Consider the following 16053-nt stretch of genomic DNA (forward strand, 5'->3'; position numbering starts at 1 on the left):
AGAAATGAAATGGTTAACTCATATACGTATATTTGTATTGTTTAAATAAGAATCAAAACGATGTAATATAAATATATATATATATATATATATATATATATTTTTACTGTAATAAGATGATAATACTATGATCTTGTGGCATAAAAAATTATTTATTCAAAAAAGCTTATTGTGCTTTAATGTACATGTGCATCTATTCTATAGTGAATTAAAGATGATCCCTAGTAATAACTTTAGAAATGACATTTGGTAGTATGATCCGTGAAGGTTAAAAAAAAAAACCCTCAAGTCCAACAACATGATTCACGTATGATCCATTCACATCTTCAGCAAATTAATTTTCACGTATTCAAAATAATCTAACGTTGTGTGCTTTGTATGTGTTAAGAATTGAAGTTCGACTCCCAAGTAAAATTTCGATATTATAATTTCGGCCTGTAATTTGATTTGTGTGAACTTAAATATAGTTCAAATTTACATAAATTTAAATTTAAAATATTAACTTATATTACATTTGACAATATAAATTTAAAAGCTTAAATTTCAATTCGTATCAATTTAATATTTTATTTAGATCACAAAAATTTAAATCAATTTTCAAAATTGTTGTGTAAATTATTAATTTAACTGGAAGAAGTGTAATTTCGCATTTATTTATTTTTTAAGCCCACTGCTGGAAGCTGCTGCCGCTTCTGACAATATAACCTTTTCATGACGCTTCCAACGGCCATAAGCGTGACGAGTGACGACCATGAAATTAAAGCCATCTTTATTGAACATCAAGCCCCCAAATCAAATTGTCACAGCCAAATCTTCACCATCTGATCGCCTCTTAAATTGATCCAACGGCGCTCCCAGCTCATCACCTGCACACGTGTCAAAACTGCACCCGTCGCTCCAGTATTAGACGGGCCCACAGTAGATCCCATAGTCGAGACTTCCAGCCTCCTCTAATGAGTTACCTCGACCTTGCGCCGACGACCCACCGTTACTCTTCGCCGGGAAATCTCCTCGACCAGTCTCGGTTGCTCTCGTGCTCGTGCTTCTACGACGACGGTTAGGGTTTTGGAGAGATTCGAAGTGTGAGCGCGAACCGATTGGGGTTTGTGAATCACGAGACTCGAAGCTGATAAAGCGGACGAGCTCAGGCTCCATTAACATGTTATCGAAGCTTTCAGAGCATTCAAGGATCTGAAACGTTTAAATTATGATAAATATGTCGATGCTGCGACGCAGGAGGGGATCGGAACAGGAAAGAAGTTCGAATTCCGATGCTCGGGTTCCTGGAGAAATTGAAAACGATAGCAGAGAACAGGAGAAGAGAGAGAAAGAGAGAGAAAAGGAGAAGAAAAAGCAAGCGGTAGAGAGGAGGAAGAAGAAGTGGTCTTGCGTCGACAGCTGCTGTTGGCTCGTAGGGTGTATATGTTCAACTTGGTGGTTTTTGCTGTTTTTATACAATGCGATGCCCGCGTCGTTCCCGCAGTACGTGACGGAGGCCATCACGGGGCCGTTGCCGGACCCTCCCGGCGTGAAACTGCGCAAAGAGGGGCTGACGGTGAAGCATCCGGTGGTTTTCGTCCCGGGAATCGTCACCGGCGGGCTCGAGCTCTGGGAGGGGCACCAATGTGCTGATGGATTGTTTAGGAAGAGGCTCTGGGGCGGCACGTTTGGAGAAGTCTATAAAAGGTCGCTACTTTCTTATGCATTCGTGCTGATTTACTGCTTCTGGTGATCAATTTTATTTTTGTTGTGTTTTGCTTTTTCCACCCCTAATGGAGTATATCTGTGGGATTTTGCTTGACTGAATTTCATGCTTGACAACATTCTAGGGTGAAATTTTCGTGTTTTTGATGATATGTGACAAGTCAGGACAAGGTATAGTTGATTGTTGATCGTGTTTTGCCGAATATTTTTGCTTTTTGAATTTTTAATTGATGGAAGGTTTTGAGTAGGTGTCCTTTTTTTGTTTTTCCCTCCACTTGTGGAGTTATGAATAGAAATCTCGTCTTTGTAGAAAACATCTGTCTTCTTGTAATTAATGGGGGTTGGATATGTAGTTGAGGACTTTGAAGACTCCTTTATGTGGTGATACTAGATTCCTTGATATAGGCGTGTCAGCTGAAATATGTGGTGGTAGCTTTTAGCGATTTGAACATATCTTACAGCCTGCTGGGTCACAAATTGAGCTTGTTTTTTGCTCATCACTGTGGACCATTAAAAGCGCTTTTGATGACCTGGCAGAGTGCAAGAATCCAGCAGAGGGAAGTATGACTAGCCTAGTTCTAAAATTGGTAGCACGAGGCATGTGGAATCAGTTGTGAATCAATGAGGATAGCCATGTTCAGCTTGTAGTGCTGAATAATTCCAGTTGGTTGATAGCAAACTAATATGTGGGGAGGGTAAAAAGATTTCTTGCTGGAAGTGATGTATAGGATGAACTATAAGCTTTATATGGTGGCAAGAGCCTAGAGCTCTGGCCTCGTGCTGGTTGGAATAAGCAGATAATTGAAGACAATGATTTGGTTAAGGGAAATCACTAGTTTGTAGATGCCTATGAAACTGTGGAAACTGTAACTTGATGGAAGTTGACATTAGATATATTGAAGCACAAAAGTATTGAAAGGGAGGTGAGGACTAGAGAAGAGCTGGATGGTAATACAGTAGAAATGGTTGGCTAATTGTATGGCCTGTTGCATTCTGTCGTTAGCTGCTGGCCAATTCTTGTTCAGTGTAGCACCAGAACGATTGTTAAAGAGTTTGCGTGCGTGTCTGTGACATAACCCCCATAATGACTTGGACTATTCATGAGGGTTTTTTATATTTGAGTTTGTGCTTACCTTGCTTCTGGATTTTATTGGCCTACATTTTGTGGTTCAATTTATTGTTGCCCATGCCCTTGTGTCACAGGCCAATTATTTTCACACCTTTGTGAAAGGGCCGTGCGGCGCCAGCTAAAACACTTTTGCTTAACTAGCCAGCCTATCGTTTACCAACATTCATCTACGAAATATTTTCATTAGCATTCAATCAAATGATAGCGGAAACAGTAAGCAATCATGAAAGCAGTGGCAAGCAAGCAGTAAACATTGAAGCAACGCAATTCATTAACAACACCTTTGTTGACAATGTGTGTTTAGCAAGGGAGGCAAGTAGTTTAAACACGTTGATAATAGCTAGTGAGTTTTACAAGACTCATGAACACTCACCCTCCCCGAAAGAGGTTTTTATGTAAATATCATCTTGACACTAGAAAACATCAAAGTGACCGAGGAGTCGTACTACTTTATTTGACATACAAAGAAACTACTAGTAGAAAATAACCTTACACTAGTTCTTACATGATGGAAACCTATCCCAAGTACACGAGACAAGCAGTCACAGGCAAGCATAATGCCCTGAACAAGCTTAGCTCGTGACACTCCCCCAGTTAAGTGGTCGACGTCCTCGTAGACTTTGGTGCTAGGTACACTTCAACTTTGTCCACGAACGGTTGCATATCTTTCGCAGAAATCCAACTGATTTCTTTATCACATTGGCCTTTCCACTTCATTAGGAACTCCTACCACTTTTTCCTTAGGGATATGAACTTTCTGTCTGCAAGGATCTTTTCAACTTCATGTCTGATAGGTGGCACTGTCTTCAACTCTACTCTGTTTGACTGACTTCTGCTCGAATCGTCGCTGTCGGCGTTGAACGGCTTGAGGCAGCTGACATGAAACACATGATACACTTTCATCCGGTTGAAGTGCTGCGGTCTTCTCCCCTGATCTGCCCACTTCATTTGCTTAAAAGCTTTCTCCAGATAGGCTTGGACAAACTCTGCATTCTGCTTCCGTTCTTTGGTGAAGATGTACGCTCTAGGACTCTTTCCTCTGTACGGCGCGCCCACTGTGTGAGGTAACAGCGGCTGCTGGCCTGTAACAAGCTCAAAAGGGCTCTTGTTGATTGTTGAGCTCCTTTGGACATTGAAACAGAACGGAACCACATCAAGTAGTTGCACCCAATTCTTTTGGCTGTTGTTGTTGAAATGGCATAAGTACTCTTCCAGTAGCTCTCTGAATCTCTCTGTCTTTCTATTTGTCCGTCAATGATAACTGGAAGAGATGTCAAGATGTGAACCGAAGATCCTAAAAAGTTCTGTCAAGAAATTGTTAGTGAAGTCTCAGTCGCAAACAGTGTCTTGGGGAACACCCTAATATTTCACAATAGTCACAAGGAACAATTGTACCATCTCCTCTGCCGAACAGTACTTTGATGTGGCCATGAATGTACCATACTTCGAAAACCTGTCTACAGCCACAATCATAGACCCTATATTTCCCACTCTGGGTTGGTTGGTGACGAAGTCCTATGAGACACTTTCCCACGGTTTGGACGGTATTGGTAAGGACTTTGGCAGCCCTACACTTTTCCTCCGCTCCCCCTTGTCTTGTTGGCAAGTTAGACAAGTCCGGGTATAATGAACCACATCATCACGCATGTGCGGCCAATAATATCTCTGCTCCAGTAATCCTGTCATCGGAGTCATTCTCTGCTAATACCCCTCAACGAACTTCTTGTTATAGCTAATGAGGCCAAGAAAGGAGCGCAACTCCTTCACTGTCGTAGGGATCTTCCATTCTTGAATCATCCTTACCTTCTCCATACCCCTACTGAGACGACCTTGTTCAACCACATGACCAAGGAATTTGTTGCTCCGCTGAGCGAAAGAGCACTTCTCTTTCTTCACATATAGACTGTTTCCCCTCAGCCCGTCGAACACCTCTCGTAGGTGCTCTTCATATTTCTTCTAAAATAACACCGATGCTCCCAACGGTGCTTTGGAAGGGCGAGCACATCCCGCTTCCAACTCACTAACCCATTTCCCCAACTTTGCTGGCTTTGGAGTCACCATCCAATATGACCCGTTAGTAGGTGGTTTTGCTCCTGGTAGTAACTCAATCCTATGATCCGTAGTCCGTCGTGAAGGCAAGTTGCGAGGCAGCTTATTCAACATCACCTCCTTGTACTCATCCAACACTGCTTGGATGGTCATAGGCACCAGCTCTTGGCCTACTTGTTCATCTACCACCACTGTGGCTGGATGTGTCTGCTCACCCTTTCTCAATCTCTCATCGAGTTGTATGGCTGAAAGGGACTTCCCATCGTCTCCTTTAGTTACAACGGCTTGTACCATGCACGAGTGATCTCCCATCAGATACAAAGAACCAGCCGAAGGCATCAGTACTACCTTCGTCCCCCTTAGAAACTCCATTCCCAAAATGACTGGAAAGTCATCCAATGGCACCGCTATGAAATTCACATGACCTTCCCACTGCCCAAGTTTCAGAGTAACTTGCTTGGCTACTCTCAAAGTAGGCTGGGCTACAAAATTAACTACTTTTATGTGTCTTGTATCCTTCTCTAAGGATAAGTTGAGTCTCTATGCTTCCGGTTGCGAAACAAAATTATGAGTAGCCCCGGTATCCACCATAGCGTGGGTACTCTTCCCATTGATCCTCAAGTCCACAAACATTAGCCCTCTTGCTCGTGTAACTTTCGGTGCTTTTGTCTACTTTTCCAATGTGTTCACCAGCCGCATTGCACCCATCCTTGGGGTATCATCCTCTTCCCCATCGCTTTCCACTACCTGTTCTGCAATGGAAGCTTGTAAAGCATTAAGTGTTGCCTTGTGACGGCACTCAAAAACTCTATGAGGACCTCGACACAAGTAACACTCGATTTTACCCTTTCCCTTGGGTGTGTTGAACCCTCGAGACAACGAAGCTTCCTTTGAGGTTGATGCTTTATAGTCGGCTCCCCCACTCTTGGATTTGCCTTTCTTGAAAGACTTTCCACTATTTCCCTCTTTGCCAAACCCTTTGGACGAAGTGGTATTATCACCAGCGTAGTCAGTCAAGCGTTCTACAACAGCTTGTGCGGTAGACAAGTCTTGAACTCTTTGCCTATGAAGTTTTGTCCTTGCCTGCGGTTTCATCCTCTCTATAAAATAGAATAGCTTGTCCTTCTCTGACATGTCCCGGATATCCAATATCGAAGCAAAAAACTTTTTAACGTAGTCCCTGATTGACCCAGTATGCTTAAGGTATCTCAACTTTCTCCTAGCATTATACTCAATGTTCTTAGGAAAGAATTGGGCCTTGAGCTCTCTCTTCAAATCTACCCAACTCTCCACTACACAGCTTCCATTTTCAATTTCCTGGTACTTGGTATGCCACCACAGTTTGGCGTCACCAACCAAGTACATGGTCACAGTATCCACTTTCACCTATTCTGAGGCCATCCTCACAGTGCGAAAATACTACTCCATATCAAACAAGAAGTTCTCCAACTCCTTGGCACCACAGACACCCCCATACATCCTGGGTTCTACTACCTTGGTCGTGCTAACTCCCGGAGTGTTGGAGTTCCCCATAGCAAGAACCATTAGATTCATATTTGCATCCAGATAAGCCATCCAAGCCTGCAAAGTTTCAACAGTGTGGTGAAAGTCCTCTGACATTTCACTTATCAAACTTGCTTGATGCTGTTGTGATCTCATCACTTCATCAACAAGTCCCCTTAGTTGGGCCATCTCGTTGGCCACATTGTTGGCTGCTTCCTTAGCCTATGCTTCTAGCACGCTGATTCTCTCAGCATTGTTTGGTGCCATGGTCACTTATCAAAGCTTTCCAAATCCCACAATGAAGGTAACTGAATTCACGTAGTAAATAACCTTTGCTATGATACCAAGTGTCACGGGCCGACTATTTTCACACCTTTGTGAAAGGGTCGTGCTAAAGAACTCTTGCTTAACTAGCCAGCCTATCATTTACCAACATTCATCCATGAAACACTTTCGTTAGCATTCAATCAAATGGCAGCGGAAATAGCAAGCAATCATGAAAGCAGTGACAAGCAAGTAGTAAACATTGAAGCAACACAATTCATCAACAACACCTTCGTTGACAATGTGTGTTTAGCGAGGGACGCAAGTAGGCTAAACGCGTTGACAATAGCTAGTGAGTTTTACAAGATTGATGAACACTCACCCTCCTCTAAAGAGGTTATTATGTAAATATCATCTTGGCACTAGGAAATATCAAAGTGACCGAGGAGTCATACTGCCTTATTTGGCATACAAAAAAACTACTATCAGAAAATAACCCTACACTAGTATTTACATGATGGAACCTTTCCCAGGCACATGAGACAAGCGGTCATTATCAAGCAGAATGCCCTGAACAAGCTTAGCTCGTGACACCTTGCAATTACCTTTTTGGTTATCATAAAGCATGAAGGAGAGCAAATGCAAGTGCTTCCTTAGCATTTTTAAGCATATTGTTTTGATTTTGCATGTTCTTCCAAGTGCTAAATGTTGCCTTAAAAAAAAAAAAAAAATCTGGATTTTTAGCTCTTTGAGCTACAGTCCATGTTCTTTTTTGTCCTTGTGACATACATACTCATGAAGTTGATCTAGAATTATTGCTAGTTTCTTGGTAGGAAATTTCTTGATTTTACATTTTGGGTTATTATCAATAATCTTCAGGTAGATCGGAATTAATTTTCTTAGGATTGACTAGCCCTTGGTTCATGGTGTTGGTTGAGCTGATTAGTAAAAGGGCATATTCCTTCCTTATAATGTGTATTGATTTTTATTGCAGACCGTTATGCTGGGTTGAGCACATGTCACTGGATAATGAAACTGGACTGGACCCTTCTGGTGTACGGATCAGGCCTGTATCTGGACTTGTGGCAGCTGATTACTTTGCACCTGGTTATTTTGTCTGGGCAGTTTTAATTGCAAATTTGGCTCGCATAGGTTATGAGGAGAAAACCATGTATATGGCTGCATATGACTGGAGATTATCATTTCAGCACACTGAGGTATGTTTCAAATTTAAGAATTACCATCATGCATGTTAGACTTATGTTTTTTTCCCAACTGGGCTCCTACACTGGAATTTATCCTAAAATAGCTTTCATTTTGTACTTTTTTTTTTTTTGGCTGTATCTTGTTTCCTTCTATTTTTGACACATGCTCTGAAATCAGCATTATGATCTGCCAAACTGAATTTATCAGGTGCGGGACCAATCTCTAAGCAGGATAAAAAGCAATATAGAACTTATGGTAGCTACAAGTGGTGGGAAAAAGGTGGTTGTTATTCCACACTCAATGGGTGTACTGTACTTTCTGCATTTTATGAAGTGGGTTGAGGCACCCGCTCCAGTTGGGGGTGGGGGTGGATCAGATTGGTGTGCTAAGCACATAAAAGCAATAATCAACATCGGAGGACCCTTTTTAGGTGTCCCAAAAGCTGTGTCTGGGCTTTTCTCTGCTGAAGCCAAGGACATTGCTGTCGCCAGGTTTGTCTTTTGACTACAGAAGGACCTATTTTTATTTAATTTTTTTTCCTTTTTTCCTACCATGCCATTCTTCCTACTTAATGGTGCATAAACTTGGAACCAACTATGATCTAGTTCATTTCCCATCGACATGACAATGTGTAATTGCTGTTGACAGGCCAATGTACTTTCTGGTCAGTAGTGCTTCATTTTTTAACAGAGTACAAACATAGATTCTGGAAATATAAAATAAAAAAGGATAAATAATTTTGCATTACCACTGTCTAAAATTTAGAAAAGAAAAAAAAAATACAATTTAAATCAGAATAAAACTCTCCCAGGGCGCTTGATACTTGTTGTGGTATATACATTTGGATGAATTCCACTCTGTAGGAACTAGGTTTTTAGCATAATTTTGCTAGACAATAAAAGTAGTCCCGCCTGAAATAATGTTCTGCTAGTTTTCAGGATCATAATTCAGTTTTTGTTTGGGAATTAATTTAATTATTGCTTAAGATTAAATTTAAAGGATGAAATAGTTTAATTATATTAATTCTTTATCCATTCCAGTTCAAAATCAATGCACAAGTTCCTTGGAACTTGCAATAAACCTGTGGGTGCCATTGCAGTGTCAGACAAGGGGAAAAAAAAAATTCTTCCATTGTGTTGCATGTAGAATTCGAAATCAAGTAAACAGAATCATATGTATAGAATATGAAAACAGAAACAGTTGTTTCTATTTCCAGGGAATTTTATATCACCACAGAAAATACTGAAAGAATCAGCAAATGCTGTTGTGCTTTTTCCCATTTTCTTTCTTTCTATATTATTTTTTATTTTTTATTAATTGTCTGATTTACTTATCTTGCATTGAGTCCTTTTCAGTGGTCTCACTGATATTTTGGGCTGTTTTTCTGGTACTAGAAAATCTCCAAATTCTACATGCCAGTTAGAACTGTTGTCCATTCTCCATTTAAGTCACCTGCATCCCTGTATACTCTACTGTTAACTGTTATTTGGTGAAGCATCCTAATTAACTTTCATATGTAGATACGACTGCTTATAAACACCTTTTCTGGGTTAATTGGTGAAATGCTGCTCTTGTTGCAGGGCTATTGCCCCAGGTGTTTTAGATATGGATGTATTTGGTCTCCAAACCTTACAGCATGTAATGCGAATGACACGTACATGGGATTCAACCATGTCAATGATACCCAAAGGCGGGGACACAATTTGGGGTGGCCTTGATTGGTCCCCGGAAGATGGCTACAGCTGTAATGCGAAGAAGCTGAAGAACAATGATACTCAAACTGAGGATCAAAATGAGAAAGAGAGAACAGTTATGGCGAAAGCTGTAAATTATGGAAGACTTGTATCTTTTGGAAAGGATGTAGCTGAAGAACATTCGTCCAAGATTGACAGGATAGATTTTAGGGTAATGTTCTGACTTTCAAATTGGTTAACATATATATAGGAAGTCATTCTGCTGAAACTAAATCAATCATCTCTCTCTCTCTCTCATATCTGGTTTGTCTTTGTATACATCTATAAAAATTGCTGATACCTCTATGCTAAATATTTCTTGCTAGTTGTTAACATGTAAAATGATTTTAGTATTGATTTTCTAGATCAGCTTCTGTGATGTGGATACTTACAAGCCTAACTAGATTGCCATCACTCGTTTACCTACCACTTCTTTCATAGCTAATTAAAATATTATTTTTCCCTTCTATGCATGAATTTCTGTTTTTTATTCTTACTTGGTAGTATCCAAATTGCTCATCTTAAAGTTCAGTTCCTTTTCTGATAGTAACAATGAGTCGTAACAAATGAAGCCTTAGGACTTTGAGGTTGGAATCAGGTGGTGTGTTATGTTGGTCATAATTCATAAATTAAGAGTTTCTAGTTTTTGATTATGGAGATATGACATGGAGGGTGATTGATTGTGGTGAAGAATATTGGTATTATTTTGGCTGCAGGGGTATGTCACTGGTCTACAATGAAGTTAGATGTAGGTATGGGTAGTGTGGGTTGTGGAGTTGTGAATGATTAGATGGTTGGCAGTGGGCTACAGGTTGGAAATTCTCAGTGGAGAAATTTTTGGGTGGGCTGGTGGAGGGATGGTGGTTTTTCTTCCAAGGATACTGGATTTTAGTTTTAATAGCTTCCTCCAAAGTGGTCTTCTGTGTCAACATCTAGTTGAGATATAATCCCAATGATGGATCACTTGTTTAACAGAGATCTAGGTATTGCATGTTTGGTACATTGGAATCTTGGGCCACCTTTTCCCACCTATCATACTGTTTTGAACTTCTGAAATGAGGCTTTCTTTTAGTCCAGGGTGTGTTGGGTGCTTGCATACATATGAGATGGAGCATTTTTGCATGTAATGGACAAAAAAAATGCCGACAATATGAAGATCATGTTCAACAAAAAATTTCAAACTTTTTTAAGAAATAAAGATTGTACCATCATAGGACGATTTTTCCTCATGGTCTACCATTATTCCGAACGACATCAAGATCCTTGATGAGCAAGAGCTAAGACAAGGGCTTAGTTCTAAAGAAAAGGCCCAAAGAGTTTTGTTGAAGAAGGAGTTGACTGAGGCTATTAGCCTTGAAGAGATATCCTGGAGGCAGAAATCTAGAGCCTTACAGCTTAAGGAGGGAGATGGGAATACTAGATTTTTCCACCGAATGGCAAATGCCCATCATATAATGAGCACCATTTCAAACATAGAAATCAGGGAGAACATCTTAACTGAGGAGGAAGACATCAAAAGGGGAATTTGCTACTTTTATAAAGCTCTTTACTCTGAATTCGAAAGTTGGAGACTTGTAGTGGACGGCATCGATTTTAAATCTATCAGTCCCTCTACTGCAAAGTGGCTTGAGACCTTTCGAGGAAGCTGAAATCCTCCAAGCCATTGGAGATTGCAATAGGGACAAAGCCCCAAGGCTAGATGGGTTCTCCTATCATTCTTCTAGTCATATTGGGACAAGCTTAAGCAGGATTTTATTTACACTTTCGAGGAATTCTTTAGATTGGGTAGATCTGTGAGTAGCATCAATGCCACTTTCCTTACCTTGATCCCAAAGAAACTCAGGGCAGCTAACATTAAGGACTTTCCTCCAATTAGCTTGGTGGGAAGTATCTATAAGATCCTTGCCAAAGTCCTTGCTATGAGGCTTAAAAAACCCACTCAGTAAGTCATTGGGCAATATCAATATGCCTTTGTGGTGGGAAGACAAATCTTGGATGCAGCCCTAATAGTTAACAAGGTAGTGGATACTAATCGGAGGCAAAAGAAAAATGGGGTGGTGTGCAAACTTGACATGGAGAAAGCCTTCAATCACGTCAATTGGAACTTCCTCCTCTATACTCTCAAGAAAATGGGTTTAAGGGAGCTTTGGTGTAGTTGGAATGCTTATTGCATCAACACACCAAGTTTCTCAGTGTTAATAAATGGGTGCCCACTAATTTGTTCTGCTTCTCTGGAGGTCTTATACAGGGGGACCCTCTGTCCCCCTTTTTGTTCATCGTGGTGATGGAGGTGTTGAGCCTCATGTTGATACAAGCTACAGGAGAAGGGCTGTTCAAAGGCCTTAGAGATGGCAGGCATGATAGGTCCATGGAGGTCACACATCTATTCGTTGAAGACTATTATATTTTGTAAGGATGACCCTCTCTACATTCTGAATCTGAGATCTATCTTGGCGGGGTTTGAGGAAGTTTCGGCTTTGAAAGTTAACTTTGGAAAAAGTGAAATTATTTTTTGGTTGTAGAAAATGTAGATGGGCCTCTCCTTGCTGGTCTTCTGAAAAATGGGTACTGTCCCTATTAACTACCTTGGGCTACCTTCTTGGTGCCAAATTCATAGAGAAAGGAGTGTGGGATCTTATCATTCACAAATTTGAAAAAAGGTTGGCTGGACGGAAGAGGATTTTCTTATCAAAAGGTGGCAGAATCACTCGCATCAAAAGCACCTTTAAATCTCCCTGATAACTTCATGTCTCTCCTTCTCCTACCAACTTCAGTTGCCAAGAGACTTGAAGGAACTCAAAGGAGGTTTCTTTTGGGGGTTACTCGGGGCAGAATTCAAATTTCATCTTGTCAAATGGGGTATAGTGAAACAACCCTTTCATTTAGGAGGCTTGAGTTTGAAGTCCCTGCACATTTTCAATAAAGCCCTATTAGGGAAATGAAGGTTCATGATTGAGAGAGACTACCTTTGACGGGGAATCATTGCTGTGAAATATGGGCTTGAACATAACGATTGGAACTTCCAGGCTAACAGAGGACCACATGGTGTAGGGGTGTGGAATTTTATCAGAAAGGCTAGAGTGATTTTGCTTCTTGTATCAGATTTCAAGTGGGGAGGGGGGAACAATATTTACTTTTGGCATGACTTGTGGCGTGATCAAGAAGCGCTTAAGTGTCTTATTTCCAGCCATCTGTAACTCAGCAAGTGATAAAGATGCCTGCATCAGCCAACACCTTCAAACCTCAGATCTGGGGCTCTTTTGGAACATTCCCTTCCTTAGAAATGTGGAAGATTGGGCACTCAACCAGTAAATGGTCTTCTACAGCATTCTTTAGAGCTTCCAACACCATAACAGCACTGATCTTCCTATTTGGGCCTTTAGATGAGAAGGGGGCCTTCACTGTTAGATCTATATAGGAAGCTCTTCCCTTTGGAGTCGAAACAACTTTAATATCCCTTACTCAGATTTGGAAGACAGCAGCCCCCACAAAAGTTGGCTTCCTTGCATGGGAGGAAACCCATGGTAAGATTTTGACTATGGATAATTTGCAAAGGGGTCTGTCAGTAGCCAACAGATGTCCCCTTTGCATGGCTGACGCAGAATCTGCTGAGCACATCTTCCTTCACTGCACTTGGACAAGGAATCTCTGGAATATGGTGCTGACTGTGATCAGACAAAGGCGGGTTATCCCTAACTCTGTGGGAGGGGAACTTTGGGCCTGGAAAGGGATTCGAGCAACAAAGGTGAAGAGAAAGGCTATGTCCCTCATTCCCCCTGCAATTTTCTGGTGTGTTTGGAAAGAACACTGATTTACCGTGGTCAATAGCTGGCATAGTGGAACTACTGTGAATGATTATGATGTAATCTTTGATTTGTGTGACACCTTTCAGGGTGCTTGATTTACTGGACCATAGGCTGGCATCGTCTTGATGCCTCTTCAATAAAGTTTACTTATATGAAAAAACGTTTCCTCATGGTCTAATGGCAAAGGTCCATTCTGCATCATCCACTTTTTTTTTTTAAATTATTAATTTGGGTTCAAATATGTCTGATATGGTTGGAGCTTTGCCTTGTTTGGAAGGAGCTCTTATTATTTTCCTGAAATGCATCAGCTTGGTCTCATTTGTATTTAGCTGTTGATCTGCAGGGTGCTGTTAAGGGTAATAACCTCGCCAACATGACCTGCCGCGATGTATGGACGGAGTACCATGACATGGGTGTTGGCGGAATCAAAGCTATTTCAGACTACAAAGTTTTCACGGCTGGCTCAATTTTGGATATGCTTCATTTTGTTGCCCCGAAGATGATGGCACGTGGGGGTGCTCATTTTTCATATGGCATTGCTGACAACTTGGATGACCCAAAGTACGATCATTACAAATACTGGTCGAACCCCTTGGAAACAAAGTAAGAATGTTGACTTTATTTGATAATTTATGCTTCTTTATTTTTATTTATTATTTTTATTTTCCAACCAATGGTGAATTGCGAACTGGAGTTGGTGGATGTTTCTCCACCTGATCGCTGTTAGTAGCACTTCAATTCAGCTGTTTTGAGTGAATTCATTTGTGAACTAACTTGATGTTTAAATATTTCATTTGTTTAAAATTTCAAGTTGTTAATATTTGATGGCGTGCATGACATGTTTTTTCTCCCTTCATGAATGACCAGTATCTTTTGGGCAAATTCATTTCTTTCTTAGCTTCATCTTGAAATGCTCTTGCAGATTGCCAAATGCTCCAGAGATGGAGATCTACTCAATGTATGGAGTCGGAATTCCCACTGAAAGGGCATATGTTTACAAATTAACCCCTTCTTCTGAATGCTACATTCCCTTTCAGATTGATACTTCAGCTGAGGGCGGAAGCGAGGATGCATGTCTAAGAGGCGGGGTTTTTCTGGTTAATGGAGATGAAACTGTTCCTGTTTTAAGTGCAGGTTTCATGTGTGCGAAAGGTTGGAGGGGGAAGACCCGATTTAATCCTTCAGGCATTCGTACTTACGTAAGGGAGTATGATCATGCCCCTCCAGCCAATCTCCTAGAGGGACGGGGCACTCAAAGTGGTGCTCATGTTGATATAATGGGGAACTTTGCATTGATCGAGGATATCATTAGAGTAGCAGCTGGGGCTAAAGGAGAGGACCTTGGGGGAGATCGAGTTTTCTCTGATATATTCAAATGGTCCAAAAAGATCAACTTACAGCTCTAAATTCATATGGTGAGAACCCAAAGCCTGATATAATGATTTTGAATGTAGGGATTTATCATTTTGGTCGCTCATATGTCTCGTGTTTTGAAAATTTTGAATTTTGAAGTTGCACAAAAATCAAGTTAAGATTTTAACGCCTCCAAATAACAATTAGAATATATTTGTTGATGTTTTTGGATTAATAGCTTTACTCCAGTAAGCCTTACCTCATCAAGTTGAGATCAGCTGTAAGAATCCTTAATGCAACTCTTTCTGTTGCCGAATGTTTTGTTGGATGGCATTATTAGTCATAGCAACTTAAGGACAAGTACCAACAATTCTTAGGTACTGTTTGAGAGCATAGATTTCAACTCTTGGATTTGGATTTATGTGAATTTAGAAGAAATTCAGTATAATTTTATATTATATTTTATTCAAATTTACACAAACACAAATCAAAGGCGTGAAATATATGCTCCCAAATGCAGGTTCGATTATCACTTTCAATTTTCTGTTCTTCATCTTCTTACCCTTTTTGTGGCCTCTCTGTGCGATTGTGTATTTGCTTAGACTTTATAGATTCACACACACACACACAGACTTAACAAAGTGCCGTTCACGCAGAAACATGTGCTTTGTCGATCGATGAACTACTTGCTGCTCCTGTTGGTGGTGGTTCTCGCAGCAGCATTGCTGGCGATGGTGGTGATGTCATTTCATGCGTATATTGATGCTGAAGATTGAAATGAGGAATGGGTTGCTCAAATTGCAGCTTACGGGTATCTGCTGTCATCTATTTGTGTTCATGGTCTTTCATTAATCTTTGGCTTATGGAATGGGCAGCTTGCTTAATTTTCCAATTTTGTCAAAATTTTTTAGAACGCTGAGAATTATTTAACTAGAGTTAAATAAAATTTGATATGTTCAAGCATGACTCCTGTGCTGTCCAATTGTATAACAATTGCATCTCTCTTTTCACTTAAATTGCCCTGTAAATTGATATTCGAACTTCATAGAAGCTGAGTGAGGAACTTATTTTAGCATTGAACATTTGGATCAGGGACTTTTCCTAAGAAAAATTTTGACGGTTTGCTCAATAATATTAACTGTTTTGCTTCAGTAACTTAGGAATGCTCTTACATTTGTAAGTTTTGCAGTCTCTGAGTTGGAGCGTCAGCCCTCTACAGGTATGCATTTTCGATTAATTTAGTTATAAAATTATTTCAACTAAAATAAACCAGTTTTCTATACAAAATTAATCATATCAAACCAAA

General features: G+C 40.4%; 1 protein-coding gene across 1 annotated transcript; it reads left to right on the forward strand.

Moving 5' to 3' along the window:
• The first annotated feature begins 746 nt into the window (after positions 1-746).
• LOC131158209 (phospholipid:diacylglycerol acyltransferase 1-like) lies at positions 747-15710 on the forward strand. The gene is made up of 7 exons (XM_058112906.1): positions 747-1686; positions 7644-7866; positions 8063-8346; positions 9436-9760; positions 13738-13997; positions 14317-14809; positions 15404-15710. The coding sequence occupies exons 1-6, from the start codon at positions 1208-1210 to the stop codon at positions 14798-14800; spliced, it is 2055 nt and encodes a 684-aa protein (XP_057968889.1). The 5' UTR covers positions 747-1207; the 3' UTR covers positions 14801-14809; positions 15404-15710.
• The last annotated feature ends 343 nt before the right edge of the window (positions 15711-16053 follow it).

This window comes from Malania oleifera, chromosome 6, assembly GCF_029873635.1.
Source record: "Malania oleifera isolate guangnan ecotype guangnan chromosome 6, ASM2987363v1, whole genome shotgun sequence".
NCBI classification, from domain to species: Eukaryota; Viridiplantae; Streptophyta; class Magnoliopsida; order Santalales; family Ximeniaceae; genus Malania; species Malania oleifera.